Source organism: Hevea brasiliensis, chromosome 10 (assembly GCF_030052815.1).
Source record: "Hevea brasiliensis isolate MT/VB/25A 57/8 chromosome 10, ASM3005281v1, whole genome shotgun sequence".
In the NCBI taxonomy this organism is placed as follows: domain Eukaryota; kingdom Viridiplantae; phylum Streptophyta; class Magnoliopsida; order Malpighiales; family Euphorbiaceae; genus Hevea; species Hevea brasiliensis.
The window spans coordinates 12,104,639-12,120,815 of NC_079502.1; the positions used below are offsets into that span (position 1 = coordinate 12,104,639).

At 29.5% G+C, this 16,177-nt stretch overlaps 2 protein-coding genes across 5 annotated transcripts; one reads left to right on the forward strand and one right to left on the reverse strand.

The window, feature by feature from the left end:
- Positions 1–6,716: 6,716 nt before the first annotated feature.
- LOC110661397 (scarecrow-like transcription factor PAT1) lies at positions 6,717–10,687 on the forward strand. 3 transcript variants are annotated; one of them, XM_021820008.2, is made up of 3 exons: positions 6,719–6,873; positions 7,022–7,076; positions 8,464–10,687. In XM_021820008.2, exon 3 carries the CDS (start codon positions 8,676–8,678, stop codon positions 10,317–10,319), a length of 1,644 nt encoding a protein of 547 aa, XP_021675700.2. In that variant the 5' UTR covers positions 6,719–6,873; positions 7,022–7,076; positions 8,464–8,675; the 3' UTR covers positions 10,320–10,687. The 3 variants fall into 3 exon arrangements, with proteins under 3 accessions (XP_021675701.2, XP_021675700.2, XP_021675702.2); XM_021820009.2 differs by lacking the exon at positions 7,022–7,076 and having other exon boundaries at positions 6,717–6,873; XM_021820010.2 differs by lacking the exons at positions 6,719–6,873; positions 7,022–7,076 and adding an exon at positions 7,104–7,447.
- A 626-nt stretch (positions 10,688–11,313) lies between these two features.
- LOC110661399 (WRKY transcription factor 1) lies at positions 11,314–15,726 on the reverse strand. 2 transcript variants are annotated; one of them, XM_021820011.2, is made up of 5 exons: positions 15,398–15,726; positions 12,973–13,663; positions 12,732–12,879; positions 12,486–12,644; positions 11,314–12,001 (listed from the first exon to the last, which is right to left on the reverse strand). In XM_021820011.2, exons 2-5 carry the CDS (start codon positions 13,571–13,573, stop codon positions 11,470–11,472), a joined length of 1,440 nt encoding a protein of 479 aa, XP_021675703.2. In that variant the 5' UTR covers positions 13,574–13,663; positions 15,398–15,726; the 3' UTR covers positions 11,314–11,469. The 2 variants fall into 2 exon arrangements, with proteins under 2 accessions (XP_021675703.2, XP_021675704.2); XM_021820012.2 differs by having other exon boundaries at positions 12,732–12,876; positions 15,398–15,675.
- Between the last annotated feature and the right edge of the window lie 451 nt (positions 15,727–16,177).

Below are 16,177 nucleotides of genomic sequence, written 5' to 3' on the forward strand. Positions count from 1 at the left end.
CGGCAGTATTAGCTATTCTAGCAATTATCAATTATTTTACTAATGGTTAGTAATAAACTATTTATATAGTAATTTAAAATATAAGTGATTAATAAAAATAATTATTAAATATAAAAATAGTGATATTATCTTTTTTATCATACTCAAAATATTAGTATGGATACTATATTATAGAATAGTAAAAATTATTACTAAATAAAGCCTACCCACTTAAAATTTTAATTTATTTAACATTTAAAATAATATTTTTTTAAAGATACTTTTTTAACTTTTAAAATTTAATACCAAAGACTCTTAACTTTTGTCTCAATTGTGCTTTTCATGTGGCAATCACTTGCATATTTTACCATGCTTGGGCCAAAAAAGAATCTCATCTCACTGATAGGGACAATGCTACCATCCCATATCATTTAGGGGAAAAAAAAATAAAAAATTGGAAGTCTTTCCATCTTCATATCAGAAGAATCTAATATTTGTGAGAGAATTAAAATGAGAGTGAAAAGGATCAAAATGAAATCTACCTTCATTTTCTTACCCTATAATTCCAAAAAATTGCTCTAGTTAAATTTAAATTTAATTATTATTTTTAATATTTAAATTTATTCTAAATCTAATTAAAATTTATCTTAAATTATCCACACCCATCTAAAATCTAATTATTATTATCGAGTAATACTCGAATTCATTTAATTTTATATATTTTTATTAATAATTTATATTTTAAAATTTAAAATTATATAAAATATTTAATTTTATTTAATTAAAATATAAAATTACAAATATTATTATAAAAATATATGTTTATATTTAATTATTTATATAAATAATAAATTTTTATTTGAAATATTTAATCTTCCAAATCCAATATTAAAAATATTTTTTTCATCTAATTGCAATACAAAACATGCCATTAATCTGATTTAATAGATTCCATCTTTTGCCTTCTCCAAATGGAAAGGGCTGTGGAGACAAATAATTTTAATTTAATTAATATATATATATTAAAAATAGGAAACAAAACTTTAAAGAAACATTAATTGCGATGGTCACGCCGATGATGAGTGGAGGAAGGCAGGGCCCAAAAATTGGAGCAAAATGGATTCCAAAAAATGAGGTCCAAAGAGAGACAAACAGGTGTAAGAATGGGACCCACATGAAACCCAAAATGGAAAACAAAGGATGGGTTATGTGGACCCATTTTGGAACATCATATGCTAAAATCAGTGGACTTGATCTCCTAAAAGCTCATACATATGGGTCGGCAAAACGACAGCGATGTTTCCCCGTTTTTGCATGCCAAAGTCAAAGGTCTCATTATGGTATTTTCCATTGAACTTCGTAAAATATTAAATATTTGATAGTCTCATTGCGTTTGCCATGCGCACAATTTTTTAACATGGACCCCAACGTAGACGAAGTTTACCTCAGCCTCAGCCTTGTCTTTTTGTTTTTTTTCATCAGAAAAATAAAACAATTATTTGTTTTGTACGATACGGCAGGCAAGTTTTATTGTTAATAAAAAAATTAATTTATTTAATAAAGTCTTATATTAAAAATTCAAAACACTCATATTTCAGTAAATATTACTTTTTTTTTATAAATAATAAACTAAATATTATAAATAATAAATTCAAATGAATTCTACTAATATTTTAAATTTTATTTCAAAATATATAAATTTTGTTACAAAATAATTTAAATTGAATTCTTTCAATAAAATTGAATTAAATTTTTACATAAAAATTATTTTAAATGGCGTGCTAAAGAATTTAACAATAACTTTTAAGCTAGCTTTATAAAAAAAATATATTATTAAGTGATATAGTACCTATTTAGTATTTAAAAATTAAAGTAATAATGTTGAACAAAGTTAAAATATTTGATAAAAATAATTATTAAATTAATTATTAAATATAAAAATAATAATAAAATTTTATTAATCTTATTCAAAACGCTTCTTCAACCTGTAAAAATTATGAGAGGTCTTAACCTCTAAATATTTATATAATTACTATATTACTAAATAGTATAAAAAAAATATTATTTTGATTCTAACTAAAATATTAATACTACCTTAAAAAATAAGATATTTAACTTTAAATCACTATAAAAATAATTAAATAGCTAATATTTAATAATTAATAAAATAATAAATAATTATCAAAATAGTTAAAAATTAGTAAAACAGTTAATATCATAGAAAGAGCCAAAATTAGTATGTTTATAATAAATTTTAAAAGAATATTGATTTGATTTTTAACAAAGTTTATGTTATTTTTAAAATCTTATGAGAAGAAAATTTATTATTAATATGTAAATATTAATGAAAAAATACTCACAACTGTAAAAGAATTATATTTCAATTATAACAATGTAATTAAAAATATATTTATTTTTACTGTTAAAATGGATTCTACATACAGTGATTATAAAAATTTTAAAATAAATAAAATTGATTATTATTATTATTATTATTATTATTATTATTATTATTATTATTTTTATTTTTATTATGTAGATGGCTGCATGCAAGCCAAAAGCTGCAAAACCACGTTAATTGTAATTAGCATGATGCAAACCGATCGAAGATCAGTTTTCTATGAACATGTAATAATGATTCTTTTCATGTTGTTCTGTCTTATCTTAACTTTATTTTTAAGGTAATTATTGGTATGAACTTTGTTATTTTATTTTATTTTATTTAGTACTTTCTAAAACTATTTTATTAATTAATAATCCCTAATCTTAATTATCAATTAATGATTATCCAGCAATTCATATTTAATCATACTACTCATATTAATTTTTTTTTAATAATTTACAAGTCATATTTAAATTTTTATAATAATTAAGAAAATAATTAAATAATATAATTTTTATAAAATATACTAATAATTAATTAAATTACTGTTATTTCATCTTATTACTATAATTTATTAATTTTAAAAAATTATATAAATATTTATTTTATGTGGTAGAGAGATAAAAAGATAAAATTAAAAAATAAATTAATACTTATTAATTTTTTAAATATGATAAATAATTTTAAAAAAATCAAAATATGACTGATAAAAATGAATGAATGGAATAATTTATAATATATGCAACTAATTTTTAATGGGATAATGGTTCAATTCAACTAAAACATTTCTAAAAAAAAATAAATAAATAAAAACAATCTATTTCTGTCATCCAAATTTAATTGGAATAGATTTTATGGATTTTCTTTTTATAATTTAATATGTTTTGCATGAAAATTTTAATTCAAAAATAACATAATTTTCTGTGAATTTAATATGTTATTTAATTAAAAAAATCAATATAAATAAAGGATTAAAAAATAAAATGAAATAATTTAGGATTTTTTTAATTGGGATTATAGCTATCAAGTTAGTGTACTTTAAAAAAGTAAAAAGCTATTTTGGATAGAAAGAAAATTCATAATTGGGTAAAAAAAAAAATACTTCATTAATTAAAAATTTAACTTTTACTTATTCAATCTCGAGTTTGAATCGAGTTGATTACTGTTGAGGTTTTCTTGGGATGGAGTATGTGATTCGTAAGTTATACTATAAATCTTTAATAGTCTATAAATTTTATTTTATTTTATTTTATTTAAATATATGACTTTTTTTACCATGAAAAAAAAAAAGAAAGAGTTCTTCAAATGTGACAATCATTGCCCCCTAGACTATAGTTAACGGTTAAATAGTTTCATTTTAGCTGGGGAAGAGTAGTTTTCGGTTTAAACTGAAAAATCGAATCGAATCGATTTAATTCGATTCAATCGATTTGGTTTTAAAATTCAATTGATTCAGTTTGGTTTATAATTTTAATAATTTTAGTTAATCAATTCGGTTTGATTATTTTCATAAAAAATAAAAAAAATCAAACCAAACCGAAATTATTAATATATAGGAAATCAAAGAAAATTGAATCGAACCGAATTGAACCGAATCAAAATTAAAGAAAACTGAACCGAACCTTAAGATTTTTGAGTTTTGATTTCTAATTTTTTTTTGTTTTTATGTTTTATTATTTAGATTTAATGTTAAAATATGAGATTTTATAAATTTCGATTTGATCGGTTTAAAACCGAACCGAATCAATATTTATCGGTTCGATTCAATCCAGTTTTCTCTTATTAATCATTTGGTTTGGTTTTTAAAATTTTTTATTTTCAAATTTTGATTTTATCGATTTAGTTTGGTTTGCACACCCCTAATTTTAGCTCTTAATTAACCATTCACAGGAGAGTCTTATCACCGAGTTATAGTGAGTCTCCAAAGAGTCACAAAAGTAAACTACTCGCATTTAATTTAAACAGAGATAATATTAAGTCATTAACATCAATATGAAAAGTTAAATCAAGATCGAACACTTTCAACTCTCAAAACTTATCACTGAGCCACTACGCTCAATGGTATTTAAATGCATGACTTGGATTATGCATACATGTGATAAGATATGATAGCCGGCGTGGTGTAGTTATTAGCCAATGCAACGATAGCCTCAACTTAACTTCACCTTAAAGATTGGATAACTTGTCAATATTTAATTATTATTTGGCATTATCTTTTCATTTATATCTGAAAAGCTCTTTGGCTTAAATCACAATAATTATTAGGAAGATTAATTTAATTAATTTTACTTTCTATTTAATTTAATTTGATTTAAAAATTTCTATTTAACTCAAAAATTAATAAAATAAAATAATTAATTTTTTAATTTTTAATTTTTTAAGGACTTAAATGAACATATTTTAAAAATCAAATAATATATATCTTTATATCATTTATCAAATATAAAATTGTATAAGCTGTTAAAAATATAAAATATTATATTATTATTTTCATAAAAAAATATCTAAGAAATAAAATTTTAATCTTATATATATATATATATATATATATATATATATATATATATATATATATATATATATTAAAGCTGAACTTTAGAAAATAACCAATTGGCTTATTCAAAAATTGTCCAGTAGCATATTAAAAGACTTAATTTAATATAATTTAAAAAATTATAAAAAAATAATAAACTAATTAATTTATTAATTTATTTTAAAATTTAAAATTAAATGATATATATTTTCTTAGTGTTTAATAAATATAAAATTATATATATTACTACTAAGAATATACGATATTATTTTAAATATTTAAAAGAAAATCATTTAAAAAATAAAATTTAACTTAATTTTAATAATCATAAAAAAATAAAATTTTAGTATATTTTTAAAATATAAAAAATAAATATTAAATTATATTATGAAAATAAAATAAAAAAATAATTGGTATTAAATTGGAGTTCCACAGCCCGGAGGCAATAAAAGGGAAATAAAAAATAATAATAAAAAAGATAATGATATTTTAAGATGAAAAATGACAAAAGAGTAAAGGCATCTGCTACTGTTAGCTGACGTGGAGGACATTACTTTCCACGTCATCTCTTTCCTTTAACGTAAGCTCCTCATCTCTCTCTGTGGGTCCCTTCTTTCTTTTTCTATTTTAAAATTTGACATCAATTTACCATATTGACCTCCATCAACTTGACCATCGCTGCCAAGCTGACGGCAACCACAATACAGACAATCCTAGTTTTCTTCTCAAAATATTTTCTCATTAATTTTTTTTTTATGAATTGTCTAAAAATATAATTCTTTTGGGTTATTATTTTTTTTATTACTTATAAATTCATAATATTACGTAATTTTATTAGTGATTTTTCGTTAATTTTTTTAATAAAATTAAGAGAATATTTAACTTAATTTATCAAAATTAACTTATAAACACCTATAATTTATAAGTTAATTTAAATTTATAAATATTTAAAAATTTTATTATTGAGTGCACTTAATTTTTATGTTTTTTTTAGAATAAAGTAATTTATTTATAAGCAAAATACTTACATTATTTAAAATTAATTTATGGAATTTTTAAATTTATTAAATACTTAAATTCATAAAGCGAAAAATTTTAATTTTATCTATTTATTTATTTAATAAAATAAGTAATATTTTACAATTTTTTTAAAAATTAAATTCTCACTTTCCATTTTGCAACCTCTTTGTTTTATAAATAAGAGAGACTTTGTTTGAAAATTACATCATTCTATTAATTAATAATTCCATTTTGTTTGGTATCAATTTTATTTTTTGTTTTTAATTTTATTGGCTAATTTTAAATTTTTATTTTTTATAATAGATTAATAAAATCAAGAAAAATATTTTTTTTATATTGTAAAAATATTTTAAAATAAAAATATTTTATTTATAATTTTTTTTGATAATTGAAAAATAAAAAAATAAAATCATAATGGATATCAAACTTGCCCTAAAAATTCAACCCAATAAAATTCCAAATAAATGAAAAATATCATAGAATTTACCCATATATTCATCATTATATCTTCATTTTGTCTTTATTTTAGGTATAATTATTCTTTGAAAATAATAATTTATTTATTTATTTTTGGACAAGGCTTTGAAAATAATGGTGCATGCTATGCTAATGTTCAATGAGCTTTAAGAATTAAGAGAGTTTTAAAGCTAAAATTAAAATTAAGAAAATAAATATTTCTAAAAAGCAAAATATTACTACTATTAGTAGAAGGGCAATTTTGTCAATTCAATGGCACGAGATTCCATTAGACAGCTTGATTTTGTACATAATAAGAGGTGGAAATGTAGTTTTACCATAAAAATACTATTTCTATATATTTTTTTTTATTTCTTTAAAATAATATTATTACTCTCTCTTCTTCTTCTTCTCACAGACTCTGCTCTCTCTCTCTCCTTCTCTATATCAGAGCCTCTTGGGACAGTGATATACCACAAAATTGAGGATTCCTCAAGACAAGGTGGGCATGCCAACACGTTGAAAGTGAATTCATTATCTAAAAAAGGCAAAAAAAAAAGAAAATTGTTTTCTGGACTTTAAATTCTCTGTTTTGGATAGAATTGAAGTGTTTATTATTTTTCTGAGAAAGTTTTGCTTGTGAAATTCAGTTTCTATGGATTATACAGTAATGCGAGAAATGGGTCGGTGGTGGATCTGTTAATGGTAGGATTTTTTTTTTATCCTGTTTTTCAATGTTTTGTTTCTGTTTTTGTTTCTTTCTTCTTTTTGGGACTCTGTGTCAGTAATCATTGCTGTTTATCTTTGAATTTTAGAGGTTCGGTTTTGTTTCGCCCTGAAATGTGCTCTCATTTTGGGATTGGAAGGGTCTGTTGCTTGTTTTTAACTGTGTGGGTAATAATTGGTGAATAATTAAAGAAATGAAAATTTCTGCAAAGTCTATTTATTTATTTTTTTGGTACAATTCCCTTTATTTCATGAAAAGAACCATGGATTTTATTGTTCGTGAAGAGTAATTGTTCCCTTTGGATGAATTGGTGTTTTGATGAACTGAAAATTTATCTTTGCTTTATCTGGTAATACTTACCTTCCCCAGTTATATTCATATTTTTTATATGCATAGGAACTTGATCTTAGAGAGAGGGGTGGGAGGAGGGGGTTGCTGTTTTGTGACTAGGCCGGAATTGGAGTTTTGGGTTTTTATGGTTGCTTCTGAGGTTTCTTGTCTTGGCTGGCATGACAGTTTATTTTTCTTTTGTGGGATTTAAAAGAATGTGACAGATTATATAGATGGAATTTATCATTTTAGTAGTAAGATTGCAGGGGAAAAAGGAGCTGCATGGTGTATTGAAAAGGAATTGGAGAGGAAATAAAGAAAATGAATCAGTTTTTATGTTTGTGAGTTTGTTCTTGGAGCTTCCTGTATAAACTGATATGAGTTTTTGAACCATCCTATTTGGATGAAAATGAGCTAGGCTATAATATTCTTATTTTCATTATATTAGTTTGTTAATGAACTGTTATATGCTCAATCCCTCTTTTCTGTATGTTTATTTGTGGCACTGGCATATTAAATCAACAGATGAATGCGTAGGTTGGGAGAAGTAGAAAGTATTTAAGGAACAAATTCTTTGAGTCTAAAATGTGCTATTCATGCATTTTCCTTGTGAAGGGAAAAAAAATGAAAATTCTCTATTTCTAGGTTTCAGATGAACTATTGCCTAATCCATTATATATGTTTGTCTTTTATTATTCACTCCCTCTCATAGTTTAGCTAGTATCAGTGCTTTTTTGGAGGGAGCTGATGCAACTCTTAGCCTAATAAAGGAGCATTAGCTTAGCGGTCTGATCCCTGAACTAGAATTTTTTTTTTTTGCTGTTCATTAAGGAAGCTGATTACTGCTAAATGATTAAGAGAATGTGAGCTAATAGTTTAATACATGATTCCTATTTTCAGTGATATACTGTTGTTTGGGCAAGGATATTTTTTTTCTAATCTATAACAAAAGAAATGCTCAACTTAATTGCCCAAATGTCTTCCTCTTTTTATTTTTAAATTTCTCTCTTACCATTACGAGTCCTGTTGTTGCAGATTATGTTGGTTTATGGCATTCTGCCAGATTTGTCTCATATGGAAATATAGATAAATGATCTTGGAGCAGCTTGTTGCAGTGTAATAAAGTTACAAGGCTCGTTTAGCTGATTTTTTCAGAGAAAATCCAAGAGTCCCTGATTAGATGCCGCATTTTTGTGGTTCAGTTATCAGTTAAGTTCCAAAGGCAGTCCAAACTGATTGAGTGTTCAATGCAAGCATCACAACAACTCGGAAGTAAAGGCATGTCTAGTAGATTGTACTATCAGCCAATGCAGGAAGTTGAGGCCTACTGCATGCCTCAGTTCCAAACTTTGGACCACCAGCTATGCTACAGTGGGAGCAGCCATGGAACCCGTTTATCCATTCTGAATTCCCGTGAACAATACTGCACCCTGGAGTCATCTTCAGCAAATCACAGTTATAACATTTACAACTCTCCGTCAACCATTAGTTTCTCTCCCAATGGAAGTCCTGTGTCACAGCAGGAATCTCAGTCATACCCACCTGATACCCACCATTCTCCTGACAATAAATGTGGCTCTCCAATAAGTGGTTCCTGCATAACTGATGATGTCCATGACTTCCAGAATAAATTGAGAGAATTAGAAAATGCAATGTTTGGTCCTGATTCTGATATTATTGACAGCATTGAAAGCACCTTGCGGAATGGGACAAGCTTGGAGTCACCAGAAATGGATAGCTTGAGACAAATAATGGATGCAATTTCTAGAAGGGACCTAAAGCATGTCCTTGTTGTCTGTGCACAAGCAGTATCAGATAATGATCTGTTAAAGGCTCAATGGTTAATGGATGAACTGAGACAAATGGTGTCTGTTTCTGGTGAACCAATTCAAAGATTGGGTGCATACATGTTGGAGGGGCTTGTTGCTCGGCTAGCCTCCTCAGGAAGTTCCATCTACAAAGCTTTGAGATGCAAAGAACCAGCCAGCGCTGAGCTTCTTTCTTATATGCACATTCTTTATGAGGTGTGTCCCTATTTCAAGTTCGGATACATGTCTGCAAATGGTGCCATCGCAGAAGCCATGAAGGATGAGAACAGAGTTCACATAATTGATTTCCAAATTGGTCAGGGGAGTCAGTGGATCACTTTAATCCAGGCCTTTGCTGCTAGACCTGGTGGGCCACCCCACATCCGTATTACAGGTATTGATGATTCCACATCAGCATATGCCCGTGGAGGAGGTCTGAGTATTGTGGGAAAGAGGCTATCTAGGCTTGCTGAGATAGTTAAAGTGCCATTTGAATTTCATGCTGCTGCCATGTCTGGTTGCGAGGTTCAGGTAGAGAACCTTGATGTTCGTCCTGGGGAGGCCCTGGCTGTGAATTTTGCATTTGTGCTTCACCACATGCCTGATGAAAGTGTCAGCACTCAGAATCATCGGGACCGGCTTCTGAGGCTGGTTAAAAGCCTGTCTCCAAAGGTTGTGACCCTTGTTGAGCAGGAATCTAACACAAATACCGCTGCATTCTTCCCTCGGTTCCTCGAGACACTAAACTATTACATGGCTATGTTTGAATCGATTGATGTAACTCTTCCGAGAGATCACAAGGAGCGGATCAATGTCGAGCAGCACTGCCTGGCAAGGGATGTTGTTAACATAATAGCATGTGAGGGAACTGAAAGGGTGGAGCGACATGAGCTTCTTGGGAAGTGGAGGTCACGGTTCAGAATGGCAGGGTTTACTCCTTACCCTTTAAGCTCCTTGGTAAATGCCACCATCAAAACTCTGCTAGAGAACTATTGTGATAAATATAGACTTGAAGAGAGAGATGGGGCTCTGTATCTTGGTTGGATGAACAGAGATTTGGTGGCATCTTGTGCATGGAAATGAAAATTGCATACCAATCCGCTCTCTTTTTGGAACGTGGGCGGCCAGCTGAGGTAGAACCTCTAGTATTTCGATTGTTTTTTCACCTTTTGCTTTGAGGGTTTGAGGAAGATGATGGCCTCAACTGTGCACTTCTCTTTTAAATGTGGAAAGTTGGCCATTTTCTTTTGAAACCACCATTTCAATGCCTCGAACCCTTTTTTTTTTTTTTTTTTTTATGGTTTTTGCCTGTCCTTGGAAGAACCAAATTTGGTGCTTTTGCATGATCAGAATATATGCAGGTTCTTCGAGAATTAGGTTTTGGATTCCAAAGTGTTATCCTCTGGCCGTTGGAATTTCCTAATGAAATGCAGGAATATTTTCTGTTTTTATTGTTCTGAGAATTAACCAACCATTGACTTGAGTACTTGCACAATCAATTTGAGATTGGGAAGTTTGTTCCTCTTAACATTCTGTCAATCAACGTTGGGATTAATTTGTCTTTGCATGGGCTTTACCTTAAAAATCATGGGAAGAGGATCACTTTCAACAAATCAAGTATAATTGAGACTTAACATCACCCGTCTGGCTTGGTTCATGACTAAAGGAATATCAATCAACCGACTTAGGTTTGATTCCCTTTCTCTAATCCCTTAATATATATAGAAAGTAAAATGATCAGTAATATAATTTATTATTTAAATATAATATAAAATATATTTAAAATTATAAAAAAAATTCAGAGAAAACTGTAAAAAAGTATTATGAGATTATTTTACCATTGATGTTTACATGGATGGCACTTCAAGGAACCAATAAAATAAAATTACAGGTTATTTTTATTTCAATTTTTTTTTTTTATTTTTAAAATTTTCATATTAATTGTAGAAGGTGCAAAAGGTGCAAAGATTCTGTAAAAGGATTAGCAGTTGCAATAGGCTGTCAAACTAGAGAGTTTGGAATCATCTTCTCAATTAGATTGCCTGAACCGGACTCAACTCTACAAGAACAAAAAAAATAAGATACTGAAGGAAAGGATGCAGTTAAAAATTGAAGTTGGTTACATATTAGATTTCACTGATACGCTATACATCTGTAAGGATTATTTGATCTATTGTAATAATTTACACAGCTGTATGTACTTACCTATCTCTCAAAAATCAATATGTTTCAATTAGCTTTGGACAGGCTCTGCATTCGGTATGCGTTGCTCATTTGGATTAGTTTCTGGAACTGGAGTAATAGCATGAGCACTATAAGCAGCACAATTCACTTTTGACTCAGTTCTGGACTCACCATCATGTTGTTCAATTGATCGACATTCAGACATCGAACTGGTATTGTCAACTGTGTCCATGACAGCAGCACCACTTCCCTCTTTAGCACTGGACTTGCCATTCCACGGCTTGCTTGATTTACCATCATCACCTGAATCTGACTTGCTATTCAGTTGCTCCTTTGAATTTCCGCTTGGATCCAAACTATTGTTAGGAACCCCATCACTCGCTCCTGATTTAGTGCCCGACTCACCACTGTTCATGTTAGAAGCGCTTACACCAGTTGCATTATGAGTTACTGTCCTTGAAGGAGGTACATCGTGATCATGTTGTCCCTCGTAACTGGTTATAACCACTTTTGGGTCATGAGATGCCCTCTCTACATGTTTCTTAACGGGGCAACCAGGACTTGAGCACCTGTAGTAGCTCCTACATGATGCAAGGGCAGAACTAAAGTAAGCAGGCAGAGCTAAAGTAAGCGCATCCTCAAGCATTACATGACATAAAAAGAGGTATTGCTCTCTCTGCATAGATGCAACTCCTGAATGTATTACCAATGTAAGGATCACTTCTTTGGAGTGAGATGAGTTGTAATGCAGTGCAAAATTAACAATATTTAAATTCCTAATACTTTACATCGTTTTTCAATCAAGAAACATTATTTTTGCCGGGTAGGAGACTGCTGTGGAAAAAGTACTACCTAGTGGCATCAAAATGAACGAGCTAACGAACATTCTTGCCATTTATGTTTAAGAAGTATCACAACATAATAGAAATAAATGTATAAATAAAGCATCAGGAATTAATCAAAAAAATACTATAAAATATTAGGACTTCTCATGTAATTTATCTGCCAAGTGAATGTCTGAATGACCCTGCATGTGATCATTAAACTTATATAATTAATAATTACCTTGGGTTTGGATTGCCTTTAACCAATTTCTGCCCATATTTGCGCCAACGGTACCCATCATTCACAATATCAATCTCACTTAAAGTTTGAATAACATGACGTGGTTCACTAGTTGGCTTATCTACAACCATAAGCTCAACGTTGTGGTTGCCTTTCTTCCTGTTAATTTATTGGTAGACAAAAACAAAGGTTACCTCACAAATAACCAGTAAAGTAATAAATAAATAGAACTACTTTTTAACGTACTGTCGTTTTGAGCGTGGTTCTTCATCATTATCAACCTCATCTTTTATCTTATTTGATTCTGATAGTGCACCTTTTGCATTCTCACTTCTTGTACCAACTGAAATCTTGGAGGTACTTGTTGACTTGAGTAGATGAGGTGCACGATCTTCTGCATTTTATCATTTAGTTAGTTACAATGATTAAAATATATCATTTATTAATTAAGAGCCAAAAATAGAGATCAATTATTTTTTTCCCTTACCTTCTGTGCCAGTTGATGAAGGTTCATCGGCTGTTTCTTTAACAACAGGCAGCACGAACCCCACTGCTTGTGGAAGATTATGTTCAGGTTTAGGATGATCATGCTGACCAAAGTAAATAATATCAGCAATCTGGCCATCCTGTGAATGCTCCAATTGCTTTTTCACCTGACAGCTTGGATGTGTACATTTGTAATAGCTCCGAATGAACTCATTTCCTTTAACAAGTTTTTGGCCATATTTTCGCCAATGATATCCATCTTCTGACACTTTTTCACGAACAATAGGAATTCTACCTTCCTGACCAGATTGCAAGGCACTGGAGCGAGGGCCAGGGGTCTGTGAGACTTTACCTGGTATTATAGAGGAGATACTTCCTTCTTTATCTAACTGCGATATATGGACCCCAGCATTAGCATCCTGCATAGTTTTGTCAGAGGTAACCGGTGTGACTTCTTCATTTTGTGATGTATGAATTCCATTATCATCAATCTCTTGTGTTGTGTGACTTCCATTATCTGGGCTCTGCCGCTTCTGCAATTCATCAGAAGCAAATTCATCTGTACCTTCCCTTGAAGAAACCATGAGAACTTTGGAAGTCATAGCAGAAACAGGAAGAGATCAAATCAAAGTGCCGTTGCTGCAATTCACCACAAACTTGAATAAATGCTACATGCTGCTGGTTGTTGATACCTGTGAAAGTATCAAAGAAGTCAATTCACGTACCAAAAACAAATGAAATCAAATTTGCCAGTCAACAGAAATTCAGAGACCGAGGATCATAATAGAGATATTTTAAGACTTGATAAAAAAAAGGTTTAAATTTGCATGTCAGAGTCATATTGTCTAATTTTGAGATTCTATAAACAAGTTCATATTCATTAAATTACCATGCATCAGTCTGCCAGATGCACACTCTCTTCAAGCTTTAGGTATAGTTTTTTATTAAGTAAACCAAAAAAATGTTTATCATGACCAAATTGTGTATAAAATAGAAGTTCAATGATGAAATTCGAACAAACTGAATTTTAGTGACAGCCTGAAATTAGGTCCAAAGTTACGATGCAGTTTATCCTAACAAAATAACATTACATCTAACACATAAACAATGCTTATGTACACCAACTTTGCACTTAATAAACCAAACAAAAACACATTATGAACAATCCTAACAGAATAATGCAAATTCAGAATTTTCTTATGCATACTATTTTTTTTGTTGAAATATTACAAATAAAACTTCAAAAAATTTTACATTTATGAAATATTATTAAGCTTATAACAAGCAAATTTCTCTTTCCAACACAATAAACCCAGTTTCCTATATTTAAAATAATGTCTAATTTTAGTACTCTCTCCATCCCATAAATATAAGCTTACTTATCTTTTTCATTATGTTCAAGAATAATTTAGTAATATAAGGCTTAATTTGTTTTACGAAAAATAATTTCTTAAAAAATATTTTTCGTATTTTTTAGTGTTTGCACCCAAGAAAATGAGTCAATATAAAATATTTTTCAAATCAAAAGTAAAACTAAACCATTTTTAAGGAAAAATAACTTTATTTTTTTAAAAAGAGAGTTATTTTCAATTTTTTAAATTTTGATAATTTTATTGAAATGTGAAAACTCTTATACATATATACATATATGTATAAATACATACTAAATAATTTATCATTATAACCGAATAACTGAAAATATTTTCATAAAAAATATTTTTTTTAAAAATATTTCCTATGAGAACATTTTCCATATTCAAATTATTTTTCACTTCTTTAATTTTTAACGTAGCAATATGGATCAGAATTTGGGTATATTAGTAAAACATTAAACTAAATTTATTGTTTAATTAATATAGAAGCAAGTCTACTTGTGGGATGGAGGGAGTATTTCCTTTTCAAGGACAAGAAAAATTCAGGAATTTTTTCAAGAACCTCTACAAAAAAAAATTGCACTAAATTTTCCCAAATACTAAGAATGATGAGAAAAGAATCTGCGCAGACAGTGTATGGTTCAAATAAAATTGAATAAAAGAAGCAGGAGAATTGAAATCAAATTACTTTTTGCCCATGATTTCTTCGAACAACCTTCTTAAGAAAAAAAAAAAATAAAAATCGAGCAGTTCAACTGTGGTAAGACCAAAGATAATGTTAGGCTCAAAAATTCAATTTCTGTCCATTTCTTACAATTTTTCTCAGCAACCAAACACCATACACTAACTGAGAGCTCCAATTTCCACACTCAGTAGAGAGCGAATTCAAATCAATCAACAGCCACACACCAATCAGGCCACAAAGAACTAAAAATTTTTTTGAAATAGTAAAAAATAATAATTAAATGATTAAAGGAACTAACCATCTACATCTGTAGAAGCACCAAAAAGAACCAAACTTTTTAATTTCAGAGCTTGAGTGGATGAACTTACAGCAGAGGGATGATCAGGTGCTCCCGCTTCCACATGAATCGGTTGAATTTTGACTGAATCAGGGCCGCAGATCACGCCGGTCTCGGGATCCTAGCCGGCGAGTGGAAGGTTCGAGAAATTTTGCAATTGAGTTTAGGTAAGTTGGAAGTTTCAAGGTTACCAAGAAAAATTAACAAAATAAAAAGATAAAAAAAAGAGGAAAAAGTCTAATCCATAATCAGAAACTGAAGAGGAAGAGAGAGAGAGAGAGAGAGAGAGAGAGAGAGAGAAAAGAGGGGGGGGGGGGGGGGGGTGTGTTGGGAAGAGAAGAAGAGCAGGGAAAATGATTTGGTGTGGTGAGGGAACAGTACAAGAATCTGTGATGTTTGTAGGTTCCGATGGCGAATTTGAGGCTCTGATTGCCTGCCTCTAGCGTATGCGCGCTTTTTTAATTTTACTCTCTCATATGACCCGTTGGATCAATATTAACAGTGAAGATCCAAACTCAAGCTTGGCCATCGGTTCCGGGGTCGGAACCGGCAATTCAATGCTTAGAGAGCGGTTGAACTGGAAGCAGATTGGACTGATTCTAGCTTGTACTCGTATTTAATCGTTTTTGGTCTGATTTAAGGACGGTTTTTATTTTGATTTATGACTTTCAATTTTGGTCCGACCTTAATTTTGTCTATTTGGCGTTCTTTAAAGCTGCCACAGAATTTATTCGAAATGAAATGGGTCTTAACCAAGCCAAACCGGTTGTTTGAACCACTAGTTTTAGTCCAATCCCGATTCCTCAAGAGG

Excerpts from the sequence above, each read along its gene's own strand:
- LOC110661397 (XM_021820009.2), top strand. The coding sequence starts at position 8,676 with ATGCAAGCATCACAACAACTCGGAAGTAAAGGCATGTCTAGTAGATTG.
- LOC110661399 (XM_021820011.2), bottom strand. The coding sequence starts at position 13,573 with ATGACTTCCAAAGTTCTCATGGTTTCTTCAAGGGAAGGTACAGATGAA. Across the intron at positions 12,880-12,972 it reads TTCATCAACTGGCACAGAAG|AAGATCGTGCACCTCATCTA; the intron begins GTAAGGGAAAAA and ends GATAAAATGCAG. Across the intron at positions 12,645-12,731 it reads GAACCACGCTCAAAACGACA|GAAGAAAGGCAACCACAACG; the intron begins GTACGTTAAAAA and ends ATAAATTAACAG.